This window comes from Carcharhinus amblyrhynchos, chromosome 6 (assembly GCF_965287045.1).
Source record: "Carcharhinus amblyrhynchos chromosome 6, sCarAmb.v2.hapA, whole genome shotgun sequence".
Classification (NCBI taxonomy): domain Eukaryota; kingdom Metazoa; phylum Chordata; class Chondrichthyes; order Carcharhiniformes; family Carcharhinidae; genus Carcharhinus; species Carcharhinus amblyrhynchos.
Genome location: NC_137329.1, coordinates 45,720,958 through 45,742,151, shown reverse-complemented (window position 1 = coordinate 45,742,151; position 21,194 = coordinate 45,720,958). Strand labels below are relative to the sequence as shown.

Here is a 21,194-nt window from a genome sequence, read left to right as displayed (position 1 = left end):
ATGAAGCAGCTTAATGATTCCTGGCTTGCTATGCTCTTACAAAGTGTTTCAGACCAAAAATTGGAGAAGGGCACACAAAGATACAAGTAGCATTCAGATTACAAGGAGGTACCAATGTTACACCCTGAATTATACCATGTTTATGGATTAGGTAGTGAGCAGTATTAGCACACTGATGAGTGCAAAAAACATGGCCATTTATTATACAGAATTACACAAAATTTTACTGTGCAGAAACAATCCACATTCAGCCAGTGTTTATGCGTTACATGGCCCTTCTCTCAACCTATTTCATCTGCCCTAACAGCATATTCATTTCCCACTCACGTAGCTATCCAGCTTCTTGGTAATCGGATCTACACTAACTTTCTCACCATTCCGTGTGTTGGTGCATTCCACTGTACAAAAGAATGTCTAAAGCAGACCCAAAACTTGGAAACTGCGAGTTAAACTGTAGGTCGAGGTGTGTTGTTTCCTAGGTTATACGTTAGACAGGATGTCATGCATCGTCCCCCCTGAACGGCAGGGCTGGAGGAATGCAGTGTGTGATGCTCGCTCAGCTGATTATTGGGGGAAATACACCCTGAATGTGGATTGTGGTATAATCTGACCGTCGGGTCGCAGCTATGCAGCTTTGCTCCCTTCCAAACAGTGGAGGAGGGCTGGAATCTGTCTGCTGGCCTCTGAAATCAACCACCGGATAAGGAGAGAAGATTAAAAAAAGTACTTACTGTCTAAATTTGGAGCTGTATGATTATCGTTTCCACTGAGATTGTACAGTTGCACTTCACAACAGGTGAATGGCCTCATTTTCACCTTGACCAACGCTGATTTGTTCTTATTCAAACAAATGGGTAACTTGCCATCATTCACTGAGCTTTGGCCTGCAGCCAATATAAATCTCATACACAGTGGACGGCAAGTTCTTTTCAGTACCCTAATCTGCTCCCTTCAAATAGAAAGCTTGTTCAGAGTCCTTTGTGTTCTGAACATTGCTATCAAGTGTAAAGTCAATACAGTAAACACAATATTATGAAAGATCAACTTTAAAGGAGGAATGTTATCTGATAATTGTACCATTCTGAATGGTTTGAATAAAGATAACTGGAGTTATCATCATTTGAGTTTTTTTTTGTCCTGTGCTTTCACTGCTGGTTCAGTTCCTCAATGGACATGTGGGTAAAAGGACTGAATGATATGATATTGAGATATATCAATTGGATGGATCCACATTTGATTGCTAGTCAATATTGAATTATCTGAACTCACCCAGGGCAATACCAGTGGCTCAATGAGTGTCACCAACACTCTTGGACAAAGACTGGGGAGGTGGGGGGGGAGTCAGTCAACTCTTGCTACTGTTCATTTTCTTGTAAGCCTCACTAGAAAATGCATGTGTGTCTGCCAGATGAGGACAGGCTGGGCTTTTCTCTAAGACCTTCCATGGTGGAAGATGGATATGGATGAGGAAAGCCATTCAGCTGATGTTACCTCGTCCAATTAGAACAACCTTCAAGGCCCCACACGGGAGAGGGAAAATACAGCAGTCGTTAGAAACCTGAAATAAAATTGGAAAATGCTGGAAATTCTCAGCTGGTCAGGCAGGATCTGCGGAAAGAAAAGCAGACTGAATGTTTCAGTCTGATGACTTTTTATTGGAAGTGTCCTGAAGAGAGGTCATTGAGCTGCAACACTTACTCTTCCTCTCTCTCCAGATGCTGCCTGACTTGCTGAATATTCCCAGCATTCTCTGCCTTAAAGAGCTGCAGCACATGATAGCAGCAACACACTCTGCTCAGCCCCTTACTGAATGCCCAGGCAACTGGCAGATTGGCTCCCGTTTGCGATAACACTACAGTTGTAAATGTAGCACCAAGTTTGCATTCTGCCTGTCTCAACTGGAAGGTGGTCAGATCCTGGAGTGTGAGCCCTGCGCTTCAACAGGGATCTTAATGAATATTTAGCCTGATGGCATAAAAAGAAACATGCCTACCAGAGGCCATCTTGCTACATTAGCTCTACATTTTGTAACATTCACTTCTATCTTATAGAGTCATAAAATTTTACAGCACAGCAAGAGGCCCTTTGGCCCATCATACCTAAGCCAGCTGTCAAGAACCTATACGTTCTAATCCCATTTTCCAGCCCTTGGACTGTAGCCTTGTATGCTATGGTGTTTCAAGTGCTCATCTAAAAGTTTCTTAAATGTTGTGAGGGCGGCTGCCTTTACCATCCTTTCAGGCATTGAGTTCCAGATTCCCACTGAAAAAAATAAGATTTTCCTCAAATTCTCTCTAGGTCTCCAGCTCCTTACCTCCATGCCCCTGGTTATTGATCCCTCTACTACCTTACCTGAGAGGCTGCTCTGACTATTCCTTGTCTTCAAAGAATTTTTAGAAGTATTTATCTATTAATTTATTCACTATAAGGCCAGCATTTATTGCCCATCCCTAATTGCCCTTGAAAAATTGTTGTTGGTGGTGAGCTGCCTTCTTGGACTGTAGTCTGTGTGGTGATGCACTATTAGAGTGAAAATTTCACAATTTAAAATATTTGTTTTAAACAGTTATTTCCTAATTGAAATGTACATATTCCAGTCCTAATCTGATATACTTTGAAGTGATATTCTGGCATGTCAATTTCTTTGTATCCCTTCAGTTTTGTTTATTCATTCGTGGGACAGGAGCGTCACTGGCTGGCCACATTTATTGCCCATCCCTATTGCGCTTGAAAAGATGCTGGTGAGCTGCCTTCTTGAATTACTGCAGTCCAGGTTCTGTGGGTCGACCCACAATGCCATTAAGGAGGGAATTCCAGGATTTTGACCCAGCGACTTCAAAGGAATGGCGTTATATTTCCAAGTCAGGATGGTGCGTGGCTTGGAGGGGAACTTGTAGGTGTTGGTTTTTCCATGTATCTGCTGCCCTTGTTCTCATATAGTGGGAGTCCCTCACCCTTTAGTGATCTTTCTATGTTGTATGGTTTAAGCTTTTCAAGCAATTCACCATAGCTCATTCATTTAGTGTTTGCATTTGTTACTCCCTCAATCTCCACTCTTCAGACATTATTGCTGTGTATGAATAAAGCTTTAAACTGAAAGTAAACTGCCCACTATGCTGCATCCTCGATCTGTTAGGAGAGGGGGATTAATCTTGCTCCAGTTTTTAGTGTGGGTAAATTATCGGATGTTCCAGCTTTGTAATAATGACCATGTTTATCAGGGTTTAGAATGTTCTAACTCTGCACTTGGTGACTCCGGCCGAAGTCTGGGCGGTGTTGCAAGTTTATGCTTGCTGACTAAGTTTGTTCAAAGTCTTTATCACACTTGTTTCAGGCTCTCTTGACACTCTGCCAGAGGGTGTCTCCTTATGGATAGCAGCTGAAAAGAGAGCTCTCTTGGTGGTTTAGTGAGTTAATTGCACCATGTGTAACTGAGCCACACACAACAGGAAACTTCTGCTTTAATTCCTATTCTGTGCTGATTTAGTTAATTTCAACGGAGGTTCTACAGTTGAGTTTGGTAGCCCAGCCTAGAAAGGAAAGCAATCAGCTTGTAATCATTTTCCACATTTGAAAAATGTGTGTGGACTTTGAAGGCAGAATTGGATATGACTGTGATGCATAACCAAATATTTGCAGTCACTCATATAGTTTTACCAGTGCAGAATTTTGGAGGTGTCAGAGGGTAGCTATGGAACCATACCCCAGTGAAGAGTTGGCCCCTTTAGGGAGAATGGGAGTAAGGTTTATTATTTAAAATCACAAGTTATTTATACTGCTACTACCCAAAGCTCTGTTATCATTCAGGTCTCTGATCTCAAACCAGGCCTCAGACCAAAAACAGAAGAGAGGCCTGTGGTGGTGTTTCAGGCTCCTGTTGAAATATTAAACATCAGTAATTCCATTATCCCATTTTCCCACAGCATGGATTGGATTCTGAATTTTGCTCAGCATTCCTGGGGTTAATGGTCAGTTGCTAAAAATTTCCTACTCCATCGCGCCTCCCCTCACATCCCCCACCCGCCTTGAGCTGCCCATGTTTGAGGGTGATGCAAAGTACCCAAAGCTTTCACTTGTGGACTTTTTCATCAAAGAGAAGGACTTGGTGGATGATGAGTCTGGGAAAGGATGTGTAGATAGTTTGAGTCATGTTGAGCTCAAAAAGGAGGAGGTTTGGGGTTCTTGAGAAACATCAAGGTAAACAAGTCTCCAGGGCCTAGTGGGATATACCCCAGAATACTGAGAGAGACAAGAGAGGAAATTGCTGGGGCCTTGAGAGAAATCTTTGTATCCTCACTGGCTGCAGGGGAGGTCCCATAGGTTTGGAGAATAGCCAGTGTAGTTCCTTTGTTTAAGAAAGGTAGCAATAATAATCCAGGTAATTACGGGCCGGTAAGCCTTACATCAGTGGTAGGGAAATTATTGGAGAGGATTCTTCGAGACAGGATTTATTCGCCCTTGGAAATAAAGTAGACATATTAGCGAGAGGCAACATGGTTTTGTGAAGGGGAGGTCATGTCTCATGGACTTGATTGAGTTTTTCGAGGAAGTGACAAAGATGATTGATGAGGGCAGGGCAGTGGATGTTGTCTACATGGACTTCAGTAAGGCCTTTGTCAAGGTCCTTCATGGCAAACTGGTGCAGAAGATGAAGTTGCATGGGATCAGAGGTAAGCTGGCGAGGTGGATACAAAACTTGCTCGGTCAAAGAAGACAGAAGGTAGCAGTGGAAGGGCGCATTTCTGAATGTAGGGCTGTGATAAGTGGGATCCTCAGGGATCAGTGCTGGGACCTTTGCTGTTTGTAGTATATATAAGGGATTTGGAGGAAAATGTAACTAGATTAATTAGTAAGTTTGCGGAAGACACAAAGTTTGGTGGATTTGCGGAAAGCGATGAGGACCATCAGAGGATACAGCAGGATATAGATCAGTTGGAGACTTGGGCAGAGAGATGGCAGATGGAGTTTAATCCGGACAAATGTGAGGTACTGCACTTTGGAAGGTCTAATACAGATAAGAAATATACAGTAAATGGCAGAACCCTTAAGGGTATTGATAGGCAAAGGAATCTGGGTGTATACCAGATATACAGGTCACTGAAAGTGGCAATGCAGGCGGAGAGGGTAGTCAAGAAGGCATACAGCATGCTTGCCTTCATCGGCCGGGGTATTGAGTTTAAAAATTGGCAAGTCATGTTGACGCTTTATAGAACCTTAGTGAGGCTGCATTTGGAATATAGTGTTCAATTCTGGTTGCCACACTAACAAAGGATGTGGAGGCTTTGGAGAGGGTACTGAAGAGATTTACCAGGATGTTGCCTGGTATGGAGGGCATTAGCTATGAGGAGAGGTTGGAGAAACTTGGTTTGTTCTCACTGGAGCAGCGGAGGTTGAGGGGGGACCTGATAGAAATTTACAAGACTATGAGAGGCATGGACAGAGTGGATAGTCAGAAGCATTTTCCCAGTGTGGAAGAGTCTACTTACAAGGGGCATAGGTTTAAGGTGCGAGGGGCAAATTTTAAATAAGATGTACAAGGCAGATTTTTTACACAGAGAGTGGTGGTTGCCTGGAATTCATTGCTGGGGGAGGTAGTGGAAGCGGATATGGTAGTGACTTTTAAGGGGCGTCCTGACAAGTACATGAATGAGATGGGAATAGGGGGATATGGTCCTTGGAAGCGTAGGGGATTTTAGTTAAGTCAGGCAGCGTGGTCAGTGCAGGCTTGGAGGGTTGAAGGGCCTGCTCCTGTTCTGTAATTTTCTTTGTTCTTTGTCCTCTTCCTTCAAAAACGCAGAGAGTCTCAGGATTTCTTTTCCACAGAGTCTGCTGGATTCTGTTTTTTTATCCAAAAATATACTTTATTCATAAAAATCTCAAATAAACCATTGTAAATCTATATGCCTTTGAATTGCAAACAGTGCAGAATTAAACCTTTTTACAGTTCTATACAAATTACAGTCATAACATTTCAAACCTTAAAAACTATATACATGCCTCAAGAATTACTGTGTGCCGTTATTTCTCAGATTGGCACACAGTTGCGCAGGTTGAGGGTGTTCTGCAGTTCCTGGGCTCTCGGTCTGCTTCCATTAAAAGGCCTTATAGTGTGGCCTTTCCCGAACCACCCTTTTTTCCAAAAGTATACTTTACTCATAAAAATCTCAAGTAAACCATTGCAAATCTACATGTCTTTGAATTGCAAACAGTGCAGAATTAAAACTTTTTTTACAGTTCTATACAAATTACGGTCATAACATTTCAATAACTTAAAACTATATACATGCCTCAAAAAATTACTGTGTGCTGTTATTTCTCAGATTGGCACACAGGTACGCAGGTCGAGGGTATTCTGCAGTTCCTGGGCCCTCGGTCTGCCTCCGTTAAAAGGCCTTATAGTGTGGCCTTTCCCCATTGTGCCTTTGCGGCGGCTGCCCCAAGCTTCAACGTGTCCCTCAGCACGTAGTCCTGGACCTTGGAATGTGCCAGTCTGCAACACTCGGTCGAGGACAGTTCTTTCAGCTGGAAGATCAGCAAGTTTCGGGCGGACCAAGTGCGTCCTTCACCGAGTTGATGACCTTCCAGCAGCAGTTGATATTTGTCTCGGTGTGCATCCCCGGAAACAGCCCGTAGAGCACAGAGTCCTGCGTCATCGAGCTTCCCTCCTGACGCGTTCCATCTTTGATCTCCAGATAAACTTAAAGATGGCCTGCATCACTGCTGCAGCACAGGATTTGGGGATAGGCCACACCTGCGCCACGTACAACAACACGGAAAGCACCTCGCACTGGATCACCAGGTTTTTTCCTGTCATGGAGAGGGAGCGTTCCTCCCACCAGCCCAGTTTCTGCCTGGCTTTCGCGATGCGTTCGTCCCAGTTTTTGGCGCATGCCCCTGCCGCTCCAAACCATATCCCTAGCACCTTCAGGTAATCTGCCCTAACGGTGAAGGGGACAAAGGATTTGTCAGCCCAGTTCCCAAAGAACATGGATCGTATCCCTGAGTAGTGCGAGGCTATCAGAGATCTTCCTGCCGGGTACAGCACAGGTTTGATCAGGATGGATCACTGACCCTAGAGCAGACTTGACCCGGTTGGCGATGACTTTGGCCAGGATTTTATAATCCACGTTCAATAGTGAAATGGGTCACCAATTTCTAATTTCTTCCCTTTCCCCCTTCTGTTTGTGGATGAGGGTAATGATGCCTTTCCTCATGGATTCCGACATCCTGCCTTCCAGAAGCATAGTCTTGTATACTTCCAGGAGGTCTGGGCCCGTCAAGTCCCACAATGCCGAGTAAAACTCAGCCAGTAAGCTGTCACGTCTGGGAGTTTTACCCTTCTGCAAGGACTTGATGGCCTTCGTCAGCTCGTCCAGAGAAACAGGTCTGTCCAGGCTGTCCCGCTCGCCGTCATCTAAGACCTGAGTGATAGACGACAGGAAAGACTGGGAGGCCGTGCTGTCTGTTGGCTTCAGGTCATATAGTCCAGCATAGAAGGAGTTGCAGATCTTCAGGATGTCAGACTGCGATGACCTTACTGAGCTGTCTTCTTCCTTCAGGTTGCTGATCACAGAGGTTTCTCTGTGTATCTTCTGGAAGAAGAAACGCAAGCACTTTTTGTCCTGCTCCAGAGTGGACCCCATACCGGAAGATGACCTTGGCAGCCTCCGAGGCAAAGAGCGAGGCTTGCTGGCTCTTCACCTCCTGGAGCTCCTCCCTGACATCAACCCCCATCGACTGCAGTTGGAGTAGTTCCTGCATGCTTCTCTGGAGTCGGGACATTTCCCCCCGTCTCTTCCTGGTCTTCTGAACCCCTTTGCGAATGAAGAACCTTTTGATGTTGTCTTTGATGGTTTCCCACCAGAGCGATGGAGACTCAAAGAAGGGTTTCATGGTCCTCCAACCGTGGTAAACCCTCCTGAGTTCCTCGAGGTTCTCTGGGGTCAACAGCTCTACATTCAGCTTCCAGGGTCCCCTGCCCACTTTCTGGTTTCCCTCCAGCTGACAGTCGGCCAGCAGGAGGCAGTGGTCAGAAAAGAACACCGGCCTGATGTCAGTGGGTCTGACCGTGAGCGTGCGGGACACAAACATAAAGTCGGTCCTGGAGCGAACAGCCCTGTCGGGCCGCGACCACGTGTATCTGTACTGCCCTCCATCTGCTGGGTTATTGAAGATGTCGAGCAGCTTGGCATCTTTGACCGTCTCTAGCAGGGCTCTGGACGTAGCGTCCAGTTTGTTTTCAGCCTTGCTGGATCGGCCGTCCTTGTCGATGATGCAATTGAAATCCCCACCCAGAATGATTGGCCTGGAGGTGGTGAGCAGCAGTGGCAGTTGCTCGAAAACTGCCAGCCGCTTGGTTTTGACGGCAGGGGCATACACATTAATCAGCCTGAGAGGGCAGTTTTTTACGTGACGTCTGCTACGAGAAGTTGATTGTTTCTGCTGCTGCCCTGAGGTAACTTATTGTCTGAGTGCAGGAATTTGAGACTAATCTCTAACACTGATGTGCTTACAGCCCCTTTAAAGACAGGCTTACAGGCACATTAGGATGCTGTTTCTACTCAGATTCCTAATGAGTATCCCATATTTAGCCCTTTATGACTGATCTTTGTATTAAATTGATACATGACAGCCATGTTTTCCGTTGCTTCTTTGGGATAGTCCAGGTTCATCTTTTATTCCTGATCGCAGTAGACCCTCTCCCCACAACCTCACTTCACCTTAATTAATTTTCTCCCCTTCTCTTCAAAGGATTGTGGTTTCCAGAGGTGGATTGTGTGAATCTGAATGCTGTGTGTTGGTATTAACTAACCTCAGGGAATGCAAGCAGAGGTGATTGGATAAACAGGAATTCTGTACAGGAATCCTGTTTGACGTTTATCAACCATAGCCTTGGGCTCTGAAGCTAAGAGTGCTGTCCTGACTGCTAAGATCAGCAAACTGAGAACCGGCTGGGGGATGAACCTGGACTCTTCTTGGCCCATGTGGTTCATCAGCACACCAGGCAATTCAGACAACTGAACTCTCTAATTATTATAAAGAGTTATGACTATGCCGCACACTGCAAGGAAACTGAAGTAATATGAATAGTGATACAGTCAGTGCTATTGGTTGGAAGCAGTTACTGAGTCTGACTATGTGACGGAACTAGATTAGTGTCATTGGAGGTGTGGTCGAAAGAGCAGTGCTGGCAGGAGGAGTCACTGATATTCTCCTTAGGGGGAATTCAAATAGTTTCAGGCTTTTTGAACTCGTCCAAATTAATTACAACCTCACCGTCAAGGCCCCAGAATATAAGAATTGTTTTTTTCCCCCTCATATATGTGCATCAGTTTAACGTACAGGTTGTAATTTGTGGAAACGGAGGTGTCAGGAGCTGAACTCTTTCGGGCTTGTGCTATCCTGTCTACAGACTGCGACTTTCACCAATTTGCACTCTTGAGAAATCAGGTTGGTGATTTAAACATAAGGAGAGGGCCTGTGAACTGGTCATGTTTCCATATCCCTCTGTGTGGAATGGTCAGTGCTGTCAGAATGTGGGACAGTCAGAATGAGAAAGATTTTGTAGGTATCAGCCTGTATTAAATCTGGTAACCTTAGCTTGCATATTCTAGCTTCTGGGGAAAGGTCAGAAAGTCTGTTCGAGGTATAGTTTTCTATTTTATACCATTGAATGGGATCCTGTGTTGTATGACAATTTGGTTCTGTGAGAGAGCAGGTTTCCCAACAAGTATGCATGATATTGATCAATATGGAGAAAGTCAGTTGATTCACTTGAATGAGGCAATGTGAATAAAAACTGATCAGGGGACAAAAGGTGTCTAATGTAATTAAGAACTTCATACAGTGATTAACATTGGGAATTAATGTTTGCGTGGTTTTAAAGTTTTAAAAGTGTGTTTAATTAGTGTCACAAGGAGGCTTACATTAACACTGCAATGAAGTTACGGTGAAAATCCCCTAGTCTCCACACTCCTGTTTGGGTACACTGAGGGAGAATTTAGCACGGCCAATCCACTAACCAGCATGTCTTTTCGACTGTGGGAGGAAACCATAGCACCTGGAGGACGCTCATGTAGAGACATGGAGAGAATGTGCAGACTCCACACAAACAGCGACAATGCTGGGAATTGAACCTGGGTCCCTGGTGCTGTGAGGCAGCAGTGCTAACCACTGTGTCACTGTGCAAATGTTAGATTCATTCAAGGTACAGTTAAATGATAAAAAAGGGAGGATTGTAAATATTCCTTTCCCCTAGATAGAGTTGATTGAGTTAGATAGATGACCACCCTCAATATTGTGTGCGGACAATGAGCTAAAAGGATTAAATGAAGTACTAGTGTATGAAATCCCTTGTAAAATGGGAGAAAGAAAAATGTTGATTTATATAGTGCTTTTAATAGTCTCAGGCGGTCCCAAAGCACTTTACAGTGATGAAGTGCAGTCAGTATTGTAATGTAGAAAACACAGCAGTCAAAATATACACACCAAGCTCCCACAAACAACTGCTTTCTCTTAGGCAGTCCCATGGGATTGAAGGTGTCTTGCTCCCACTCTAGAATGTCCACTGTGTGATCTGCAGACTCTATCACAGACAGAGCAGAGCAGATGGTGATGAAGAGTTGTTTGTGAGTGTTCTCTGTTGCCTCAACTTTGCCTCTGCATGTTCCTGACAAAGTCTCTTGATGAGTTCTGTGCCGTCCCGAATTAACCTTCTCCATTTGGTCAGTCACATGTCAGAGAGTCTGATGAATCCTCAGGGATGCTTTGAAGATATTTCCTAAAATGTTTCCGTTCTCCTAGGGAGTCTTGTGCAATGACCGAGTTCCAAGTAGAACAGTTGCTTTGGGAATCTGGTTTCAGGAATATGAGTGACATGTTCCGCCCAGCGGAGCTGGTTTTCATGACTAGTACCTCAATGCTGGGCATGTTGGCTTGGGAGATTTTGGCTTGAGCCTCTGGAGTGAGGCTTGAACCCACCATCTTCTGATTCAGGGCTGAGACTTCTACCAACTGAGCCATGGCTGAGACATTACAGATAAAGGCTTTTCTTGATATTCATTGCGGGTGCTTATTAAAACCCATTGGGGCAGCATTTTACACTGGGGTTTGGTTATTTTGCTCTGTGCTGACAGCGATAAACGTGCCTCACATATATATGTGGTCATAGATGTTCCAGCTGTCCTGGGGTCCACAGTACCAACAGGGAGGTGCCAACTTCTTATCAACAGAATGTTCACCATCATACTTGGAGCAATGGGTTCTCTTGTGCAGGCAGCACCCTGGCATTGACAGGAATTCTGCACTTTCTGCTTGTACTTTGTGAACCCTTGCACCATTTCTAACAAACCATGTGTTGGTGTTTCATAGAATCCCTACAGTGCAGAAAGAAGCCATTCAGCCCATCAAGTCTACACTGACAACAATCCCAGCCAGGCCCTATCCCTACGTATTTACACTGCTAATCTCCCTAGCACTAAGGGGCAATTTAGCATGGCAAATCAAATTAACCTGCACATCTTTGGACTGTGGGAGGAAACCCAGGAGGAAACACATGCAGATGCTGGCAGAACGTGCAAACTCCACACAGACAGTGACCCAAGGCTGGAATTGAACCCGGGTCCCTGCTGCTATAAGGCAGCAGTGCTAACCACTGTGCCACCCCAAAGATCATATACATTGGAAGGCAGAAATCCGCTTACTCTCACCAGCCGCCCTGGTGTCTTGAGGCCTTATTTTACCATTTTGATTCTAAGTGCTGGGCAGACTTGAAACTGGGAATGTTCCAGATCTGACTCTCAGACCTGTTCTGAGGTGCCCCCATATGCACTCTGCCTGCAAAAATATCAGCAATTCTGAAATGTGCTGCCCAAGCCTGTGGGTGGGGCTTAACACGCCCGAAACCCTGCAACTCCAATCGGAGCCTCTGCACATGCACAGAAAAGAAATGATAAAGTGCTGCTCCCCTGCCACATCCCTCCCGGGCTGGATAATGCCTCTCTTGGTCCCAGAGACATTGCTCTACCCCCACAACATTACTGACCCCCTTATCCCCCAACCCCCAGACTGATTGCGGGCCCCTCCCCCCCTTCCTTCTCCAACTGTTCTCAAGCAGAGTGGCAGTGAATCACCTCCCCCACCCCCCACTGATGTCAGGCAGAGCAGAGAGCTGTTGGACTCCCCTTCTGCCCCCACCCACCAACCTGAAGCAGAGAGCTGATAGATGCTCAGCAGTTACCTCCTCACTAACCGTGTTGGACTTATATGGAGCAAGTCTGTTTCGCGCCGATTCCGGACAGACGAATGTGCTGGTAAAGGGGGAAGTACCATAAATATGGGTGTGCAGCCCATTAAATCAATTTAAATGCATGCAAATACATTTAAATGGCTGTCGCACCCATTTCGGGCATGGTCCTGATTGCAGCCATTTTTGGGCCTTGGTAAAGGGGGAACCGGTGTGGAGGTGGGTGCGGATCACACTACTCGCATCACGCCTGACTTTACCAAGTTTTCATACCTGAAAATAGGCGCAACGCGATGGTAAAATTGGGTGCTTGGTGTATTCTTAGTTGCATGAGTCTGGGGATCGAGTGCCACTGTGTCAAGTTAACTGGGCTGGCAGCATAGGTGCTCCAGCTGGTCTCTCAGCCCCTGCATAAGAACATAAGAAATAGGAGCAGGAGTAGGCCATCTAGCCCTTCGAGCCTGCCCCGCCATTCAATAAGATCATGGCTGATCTGAAGTGGATCAGTTCCACATTCCTGCTTTCTCCCCATAACCCTTAATTCCCTTGTCTGAGAAAAACCTATCTACCCGCGTCTTAAAAATATTTAGCGAGGTAGCCTCCACCACTTCAACGGGCAGAGAATTCCAGAGATTCACCACCCTTTGAGTGAAGAAGTTCCTCCTCAACTCTGTTCTAAACTGCCCCCCCCCTTTATCTTGAGGCTGTGCCCCCTAGTCCTACTATCCTTTCTGAGCGGGAAGAATCTCTCTACCTCTACCCTATCCATCCCCTTCATCATCTTATACGTCTCTATAAGATCCCCCCTCATCCTTCTAAACTCCAATGAGTACAGACCCAGTCTATTAAGTCTCTCATAGTCTAACCCCCTCATCTCCGGTATCAGCCTACTGAACCTCTTCTGCACTCCTTCCAAGGCCAAAATATCCTTGTGCAAGTGCAGCGACCAAAACTGCACGCATAAGGAAAATCAGGCAAGGATCTCTGCCACTGATCATGATTCCAGCTAGAAGGATGTGGCTATTGGGAGGGAACAGGACCCAGCCCCAGCTGGAAAATCCCGCAGCAAAACCCTCTGATCACAGAAAGAATTGGCTGAAAGATGAGGCAGATTCCACACACCGACAAGGAGCAATGTCCTCCCGGGGGCAAAATAAAAATGCCCCGGTATCACAGTGAGACACTTTGAATTGAGATGACAAGTTGGTTTGTTCGCATTTTAGTTTATTTCTCTGGGGTTGTGAGTGGAGTGGCTGCCGAATTCCTGCAGAGAAACTGTTTGAGGAGTTGGAAATTGTGGGTTTTCAGAGCCCGGGACTACTCTGTCATTCATTTGACCGGATGTCAGGGAAGGGAAGCCTCTTCTCTCAGGCATTTCGAGTGAAAGTAAGCAGTTTTCAGTCCAGATGTTTTCTTCCCTTATTCTCTGTCAGCTGGAGCTCCGTTTCTGCCTATTTGTCATAAGATGCTGGAGAGGGGGGGAAGGGTCACATGTTTCCCTTTTTCAAAAGACTGAGTGAGCTGTAACTGCATGCGATCATGTGATATTGAGTCTAGGTTGCTGAGTTGTTCCTGTGCGTGTTCAGTGCTGGAGAATGCAGTGAAGTGGAGGCAGAGGGAAAAGATCCAGAGAGCAGGGGGAGCTGCTGCTGCTGCTTTCACTGTCTCAGTAAGAGAAGCTGGCATCTTAGTGTAATGGAGCCACAGCTGCGAGGCGTAACACTGGACACTTAGATGTGGAGGAGTGGGGTCATCTCCTCGCCAGAATGTGGAAACGGTAAGTCCGAGCCCTGTTGAGTTACAGCTTTTTTTCCTGTGTCAGCAGCAGAGGGGAGGGAGGGAGAGGCGGGGGGTTCCACCGTCACCAGCCCTAATGCAGATTTAGTGGTGCCTCTGAAAGAAAATGTGGGGAGGTTTTGAGGGTTATAGAGGGAGGGGAAATGTGTGTGGTGAGAAACCAAGCTGTTGTCAGTAAATTAATGTATTAATCGCTGCAAATCCCCAAAACAACTCTGGCAGTGATTGCAAACTGCTGCTTTAATGATGTGCTTCAGGCTGTCTGCGATACAGTGTAAGTATAAATTAGATGCTGATATGTGACTTACAAGGAGGAGCTCTTAACCCATCACTTCATTTGTGAGACACAGGAGCCACTCACTCACTCACTCATTCATTCTCTCTCTCTCATGCACACACACACACAGATGGAAGAGAAAACACAAGAACATTTACAAAAAAATAGTCAGGAATGAGAATGGGACATTCAGCTGTAGAAGTTTATTCCTAAACAGAGACACATTGATAGCAACTTGAAGACACACAAATAAAAGACCAGAGAGGCTCAGGGGGTGATATGCAAATCACCAGAATCATTTTCTTGTGGTTTGTTAGTAGCACTGCCTAATGGTGATTCCTTCTCTCTGCCCTGTGCTTAAATCAGGAGAGAAAATCTTTGCATGTAACCTGTGACATTGGAGATGTACTTTTTAAAAAGACCCAGCCCTGCCTGTTTTTTTTCCCTGAAGGCAGTAATTGCTGCTGGGGACACTTTCGTGGTCAATAGGCACTCTCTCTGGCATCATGGGCGAGAGGCCATTTTTCATCTTTGAGTGTTGACAGTGGGGCTTGGCAAACTATTTGACTGTGGAGGCATCACAGCTAATTCTGTCTCTACTTGACCACATGTTTACACTTTGCAGAATTGGCCACCACAGTAATTAGGAGCAGGGGAGGCAATTTTCCTCTTTCTTAGCCCAGGGTTGCTAAGGTCTGTTGTGGTCCTGCTACTGCCCTGACTGAGAGCAGCTCCTTGATCACAGACTTGGAGCCTTCAGGTCTCTGTATTGCACCAGGCAGTATGTTCACTATCTGAGCCATCAAACTTCTCCTGTCCTAACCTAGTCTTAGCTGTGGCTCTGGATCTTTCTCATGCCAAGTGTAATTATTTAGAATGCTTTCCACCCTGTGAGGTTGACATAACTGTGGTTTGATATCATGTTGAGAAACTCTGCAATTTTTTGTAACCCTAGACATTCTTAAAGGGACACCAACCTCTTGGAAAGAGTATTTTTGGTGAACCTCAACTTTTATCAGCAAGCATTTGCTGCTGTATATAGCTTGTGTTGAACTGGTTCTTTTCTCATCCTAAGCAAAGTTATGCCAATTCTTCTTTGGTGAGGATGTTGGCATTTTAAAACCTGCTAGCCTGCATACCCAGAAAAATGCCCTGATGTGCACTTGAAGCCAATCTGGGCTCAATGGCACATCTTTGAATAAATTTGCAGTCATGCCTCCCCTGTTCACTTGGTTGTTAAAAGTAGTGATTAACTTGAGACTCAGAACAGGAAGACCTGTGGCATCTGTTGATCTCAACCAGGGCTACCGGTGGCACAGTGGTTAGCACTGCTGCCTCACAGCGCCAGGAACCTGGGTTCGATTCCTGGCTTGGGTCACTGTCTGTGCGGAGTCTGCACGTTCTTCCCATGTCTGCATGGGTTTCCTCCAGGTACTCTGGTTTCCTCCCACAGTCCGAAAGATGTGCTGGTTGGGTGCATTGTCCAAGCTAAATTCTCCCTCAGTTTACCCAAACAGGCACTGGAGTGTGGGGACTAGGGGATTTTCACAACTTCATTGCAGTGTCAGTGGAAGCCTACTTCTGACACTAATAAATAAACTTTAAACTGCTGAAACTGGCCTCATTGCCTCTGCATTATGGAGGGAAAATCTACCAGGTTCTTGCTCCTGATTGCCATCAAATGACTCTTTTGTGTGTGCGTGTCAGGTGAATGCAGGGTCATTTGATGTCCTTTGTCTATGACAGGTAACACAATGAATAGAACATCACAAACTGAATCAAGTACCTTTTTAAGGTATTGATGGAGTCATTGTATTTGTGAACTGGTTTTTGAGAGCTGCAGTGGTAATATCAATTCATATCGATCATACAGAAGCATAATTCTGCAGATACTGGACATCTGAAATAAAAACAGTTCTGGAAATACTCAGCAGTCAGGCAGCATCTATGGATAGAAATGAAATTAGTGCTTCAGGTCAGTGACTCTTCATCAGAACTTTCATTTCACTTTTTTCTGATAAGTGTAAAGCTTTGAGCTCAATGCCTTTTTGAATACTAGATCCCCGAGCCATACTAAATTAACAATCTGAGTCGGAGGCTGTTGGATGGCTGGGGTGAAAATTGGGTGAAATGTGACAATTCTTTTGAGGTTGAGACTGAGGCATGGTGTTGGTACAGAGTAAAGAGAACTTTATGCTGCGTCTGGCAAAGTACTTGATTTTGAAGTGCTTTATTCTGCATCTCACCCTGTAAAGAAATAACTTGTCCTTGTAGCATCTTTGACTTCTGCAGAACATCTCAAAAGGCTTTGCAGCTAGTGACTTACTTTTGAATATAGTCACTGTTCTAATATGTGAAAATGCAGCAGCAATTTGTCCACGAGAAGGCCACACAAGTAACAATGAAATAACAAATTAGAAAAGCATTTTAGAGATGTTGGTTGAGGATGATTATTGGCCGGGATATCAGGATAACTGCCTTGTTCTATTTATTTTCCAATATTGCCTTGCAATCTCTTGAACTCATTAGAGGGTAGAGAGTGTGCCTTCCAGGCAACAATACCGCCAACAATGCAGCACTCCCTTTTTTTTTAACTCGCACTGAATTGCTATCTTAGAACATGTACTCAAATATCTGGGTTAGGATGTTACTCCTTGACCTTCTTACTCTGGGGAGTGTTACCATTGAGCCAAGGCTATACCATGCACCTGACATGCAAGTGCTTTATGGGACAGTGTAAAGGATGTTTCTACCATGGGGTTGCTTGATGTTTATCACGTCCAATTGTTCTATGTTTGAATATGAGAGTCTGGTAACTAATCTAAGCTCACTGTGCTTGATTTGGTTAAGCCTGGGTGTGGACTCAGAACAAGAGTTAGTCAACACAGGAGCTTCTTGAAATGAGAACTGGGATAAACACAAGTGCAGACATTTTGTGATATTTTGAAAGTAATTTAAATAAACCAGTTGTACAGTTAGAGCAATGTAGATGATACTAGTTCCTGTGATACATACAACGATGCCCACATGGGTGAAATATTTCAATTCTGTTAAATATCACTTCAAAAAAACATTGAGAAGAAAAGGCAACAGGAACAAAAAGATGTACAGAAACAATTCCAAAGATGTACCAGTGAATAAAGAGACCCTCGGAGGTCTCCAGAAACTCCAGATTGTGGGTTGCATCTCCAGTCTCTGCACAATTAAAATCATCCCAGCTAGGATGACAAGTGGGGTATCAAACTAATCTTTGCACTTCTGGAATCAGCTATGGCTCTAGTCCTGTGCATTGGCCTCTGCTGTAAAGTGCCAGTATGGGCGGCACAGTCGTTAGCACTGTTGCCTCACAGCACCAGGGATCCTGGTTCGATTCTCTGCTTGGGTCACTGTCTGTGTGGAGTTTGCACATTTTCCCCATGTCTGTGTGGCTTTTCTCTGACAGTCTGAAAGATGTGCTAGTTAGGTGCATTGACCTGAACAGGTGCCAGAGTGTGGCCACTAGGGGAATTTCACAGTAACTTCATTGCTATGTTAATGTAAGCCTTACTTGTGACTAATAAATAAACTTTATGTAGCTATTGGATGAGAACAGGGTGAAGCTGTATGATGCACTCCAAGAAGAAATTGTCCCTGCCACTGTGGCTGTCTAGATTCTTTCATGAAGAATGTCCAATGACATTGTACTCCAGCACATTTTTTGTTAGAATAAGGGAGAAGTTTGTTTGAAAAAAAAACACAAGCCATTTTCCACAGTTGTCCGTCCTGAAGACCCCAATGGCCTCTTAGTTCCCAAGATTTAATTTTCAGGAATGTTTCCCGATTGCAGTTATTTTGGTATTATAAATACTGCCATTGTCCTTCTAATACTGGCTAGTTGCAATTTTGTGTGGGAGATTCAAGGTGATTATCCTCTCCTGTGACCCCTGATTCGATCTCAAGGACAAAATACTCCAACTGGCCAGACAGGAAATGGACATTTCTGCCTCTTATTGCCTGTGGCAAACAAGATCACAGCATCTATTCAACTTCAGTGCAACCAAGAACATTTTTGGAATTAATGTTTAAAATTTTGAACATCACAGCTGCTGACTGTAGGTAAATCTGTTCACTGTCTGAGCCACTTGACTCATTTTAGCAAAATAATGAGAAATCCTGGGTTTTATTGGATCTTCAAACCACCCAGCATCAGGCGATTTGGGACAGCCTGGAATTTGTGCATGGTTGGAATTAAGGGATTGAGTATTGGGCTGAGAGCTAAGTGGGGGAGCATAAATAGTGACGGGATTTTTCAGATATACAAGAGTGGCATACACAGTGTACAGGATGAAGGTTATCCACACTCTACATCAGATTTTTAAAATATATTCTTAGTGTGACCACCAGTGGCAAGTATATAATAATTGCCCTGAGAAATTGGTTGGTTACCAATTTGACTGACTTATTTTTACAACAAGGTATTTAGAACACTGAAAGGGGCATCAAGGGTCAACTAGTGGAACCCTTCGCAGGCCAGAACACAAAAAAGGTTATCTTCTCAAGAGAAGGTTTACAAACCAGTTTGTTTTTGTTAAACTGCAGTCCAGCTGCTTTGGAACTCTTAATAGTAAAGGACAAAAGACCAGAATTATTGAATCCAATGATTTAAATTGCTGGTAGGGAAATTTAAATTTCTATTGGTGAAATTTAACTTAGAATCATAGAATCCCTACAGTGCAGAAGGAGGCCATTTGGCCCTTTGAGTCTGCATCGATCACCATCCCACCCTGTAACCCCGCATATTTACTCTGCTAATCAGCCTTATACTAGGGTCAATTTAGCTTAGCCAATCAACTTAATTTGCACACCTTTGGACTGTGGGGGAAACCCACACAGTCACAGGGAGAATGTGTAAACTCTAGACAGTGACAAAAGGCCGGAATTGAACCTGGGTCCCTGCCGTTGTGAGGCAGCACTGCTAAATGCAGTGCCGCCCCTTGCAACCTTTGAGTCATATATGAAGTGACTTCTACTGGAAAGTGTGGATGTGCTGATGCTGAATCAAGATGAAATGACATTGTGCGCCGAATCCCATGGTTGAATAGCCTGGCAGCATGCTTGCCGTCTTGGCTAATGTACTGGTGATTTGGCACCCTGAGCAAGGTCCTGGTTTCTGCTGCCTGCAGAACTGGTCGGTGCTTTCCAAAAGCTAGGGAATGCTGACATTTCACTTTAGAAGGGAAGGCTGCTATGTCCCAAGTTCTGAGCATATGTGGCTGTGACTATAGTGAGAGAAGTTGTAACAAATTTTTAGATGTGTGGTTGAGATCTTTCTGAAAGACGTGAGAGTTATTTTTCTTTTCTCTGGAGGCCAGGAGGATGGAGGAGTGAGGGGGGCGGGCGGAGGTTGAGATTTTAAAAGCAGCCACACTTATTCCTGCTGCGCCCAGTGTTATTTCTGAATGTGGTTAGGGATTTGGAAGAGGAAGTGCGGTTCCACTCTGCTATGCTGAGTGGATTCATCTGCACAGAGTTCAAAATCACAGATCCCTCAGCAACATTTAAATGAGTAGCAGGCTTTGCTTGGGTTAACTCTTTTCAATGAGAACCAAGTTCAACACACACGTCACGCCACTGATCGCAGAGGATTGAATGTTGCTGATGGCTCTGTTAACCGGTGAGATGACAAACTGCAAACTGATATGAACACAACGCACTTCAGAGGTCATTGTGTGGGTGTGATTTTTTTTTTCTTTTTTTTCATACTCTGGCTGTTTACCAGAAGATTTTTAAAAGCCTCTGCTGTGTTTACACAACTGAAAATACTTACACACTTTACACACAGCACGATACGCCTGTCAACAAGTCCAGCTTTCTTTCAGTGCAGTCCTGATGATTCAGTGGGTAGATGCTTTGTTTGGTGTGGGTGCCGAGGTATGCGGTGCAAAATGTCTCTGGTTCTGTCCCCAGAGTCAAGGCCGTCACTTGAGGTGCTGTGATTGACCTTCAGTGCCCCTGGGTTAGGGAGGGGCAGTTCAGCTGATTATGATCTAATGGAACTTTTTCAGAAATTGGGTGTGTGGGCAGCAGCAAAAGGCAGGATGGGGATTAGATATGTCAACTTTGTAGCCATCAGTTTGTCTGCTGACACTCAGGATTGCCTGGGTCACTGTTTGAGGGGTGGGGTGGTGAGGAGGTGGGGGGGGGGGCAGTGGAGTGGGGCATTAGTGTAGCGTTTTGGGATGGGGTAGTCGTTTATAGAATCTTACAGAGCAGAAGGAGGCTCTGCACCGACCACAATCGATCCCCATTATCCCATATATTTATCCTAGCTCGTCCCCCTGACACTAAGGGGCAACGTAGCATAGCCAATTTATCGAACCGGCACATCATTGGACTGTGGAAGGAAATTGGAGCACCCGGAGGAAAACCGCACAGACACGGAGAGAACGTGCAAATCCCACACAGACAGTGACCTAAGCTGGGAATCGAACCTGGGTCTCTGGCACTTGAGGCAGCAGTGCTAACCACTGTGCCACCGTGCTGCACTTAATTGGAATTTTGACTGGGGTGCTGCCTTAATTGGCATGGAGACCAGGTTCAACAGCCTGTTAGGGGCCTTTCAGCTTCAGCGCAGTATCTGGCTACCAGAAGAGTAAGTAATTGAAAGGATTCTTCAACAAGCAAATGCTCTCTCAGCTACTTTTTTAAGACATTTTGTTTAAAATAGAGGGAGGAGGTGGCTGGGTGGCAGGACCAGGGCCCCTTCTGCAATGCGACCTTTCGCTGCACCTACAACCAAGTCAGTGTTCTAAACATTAACAAAGGCGGTGAGTGAGCCTCAATGGCTGCCTGCCTCTTATTCTCTGCCTTTGGGGGCCCAATCCCTGCGAAGCCCGC

At 45.1% G+C, this 21,194-nt stretch overlaps 2 protein-coding genes across 6 annotated transcripts in view; one reads left to right on the top strand and one right to left on the bottom strand.

Moving 5' to 3' along the window:
• The window catches only part of LOC145343872 (bestrophin-4-like), a 48,028-nt gene extending 47,279 nt beyond the window's left edge, over positions 1-749 (bottom strand). The window contains exon 1 of the mRNA XM_080190346.1: positions 732-749. The gene's annotated coding sequence lies outside the window, so the exon portion shown is untranslated. The remainder of the gene's footprint in view (positions 1-731) is intronic.
• The window catches only part of rab3il1 (RAB3A interacting protein (rabin3)-like 1), a 74,132-nt gene that overhangs the window by 4,840 nt on the left and 48,098 nt on the right, over positions 1-21,194 (top strand). The window contains exon 1 of one of the 5 annotated variants that reach the window (XM_080190352.1): positions 9,165-9,450. The exons of 3 other annotated variants lie outside the window; for them this stretch is intronic. Coding sequence is in view for 1 of the 2 variants with exons in the window: in XM_080190351.1 (XP_080046477.1) it covers positions 14,011-14,021 (11 nt within the window). In the remaining variant the exon portion in view is untranslated. Of the gene's footprint in view, positions 1-9,164; positions 9,451-13,821; positions 14,022-21,194 lie in introns of those variants that run through there. One more of the 5 variants, XM_080190351.1, reaches the window with a different exon arrangement.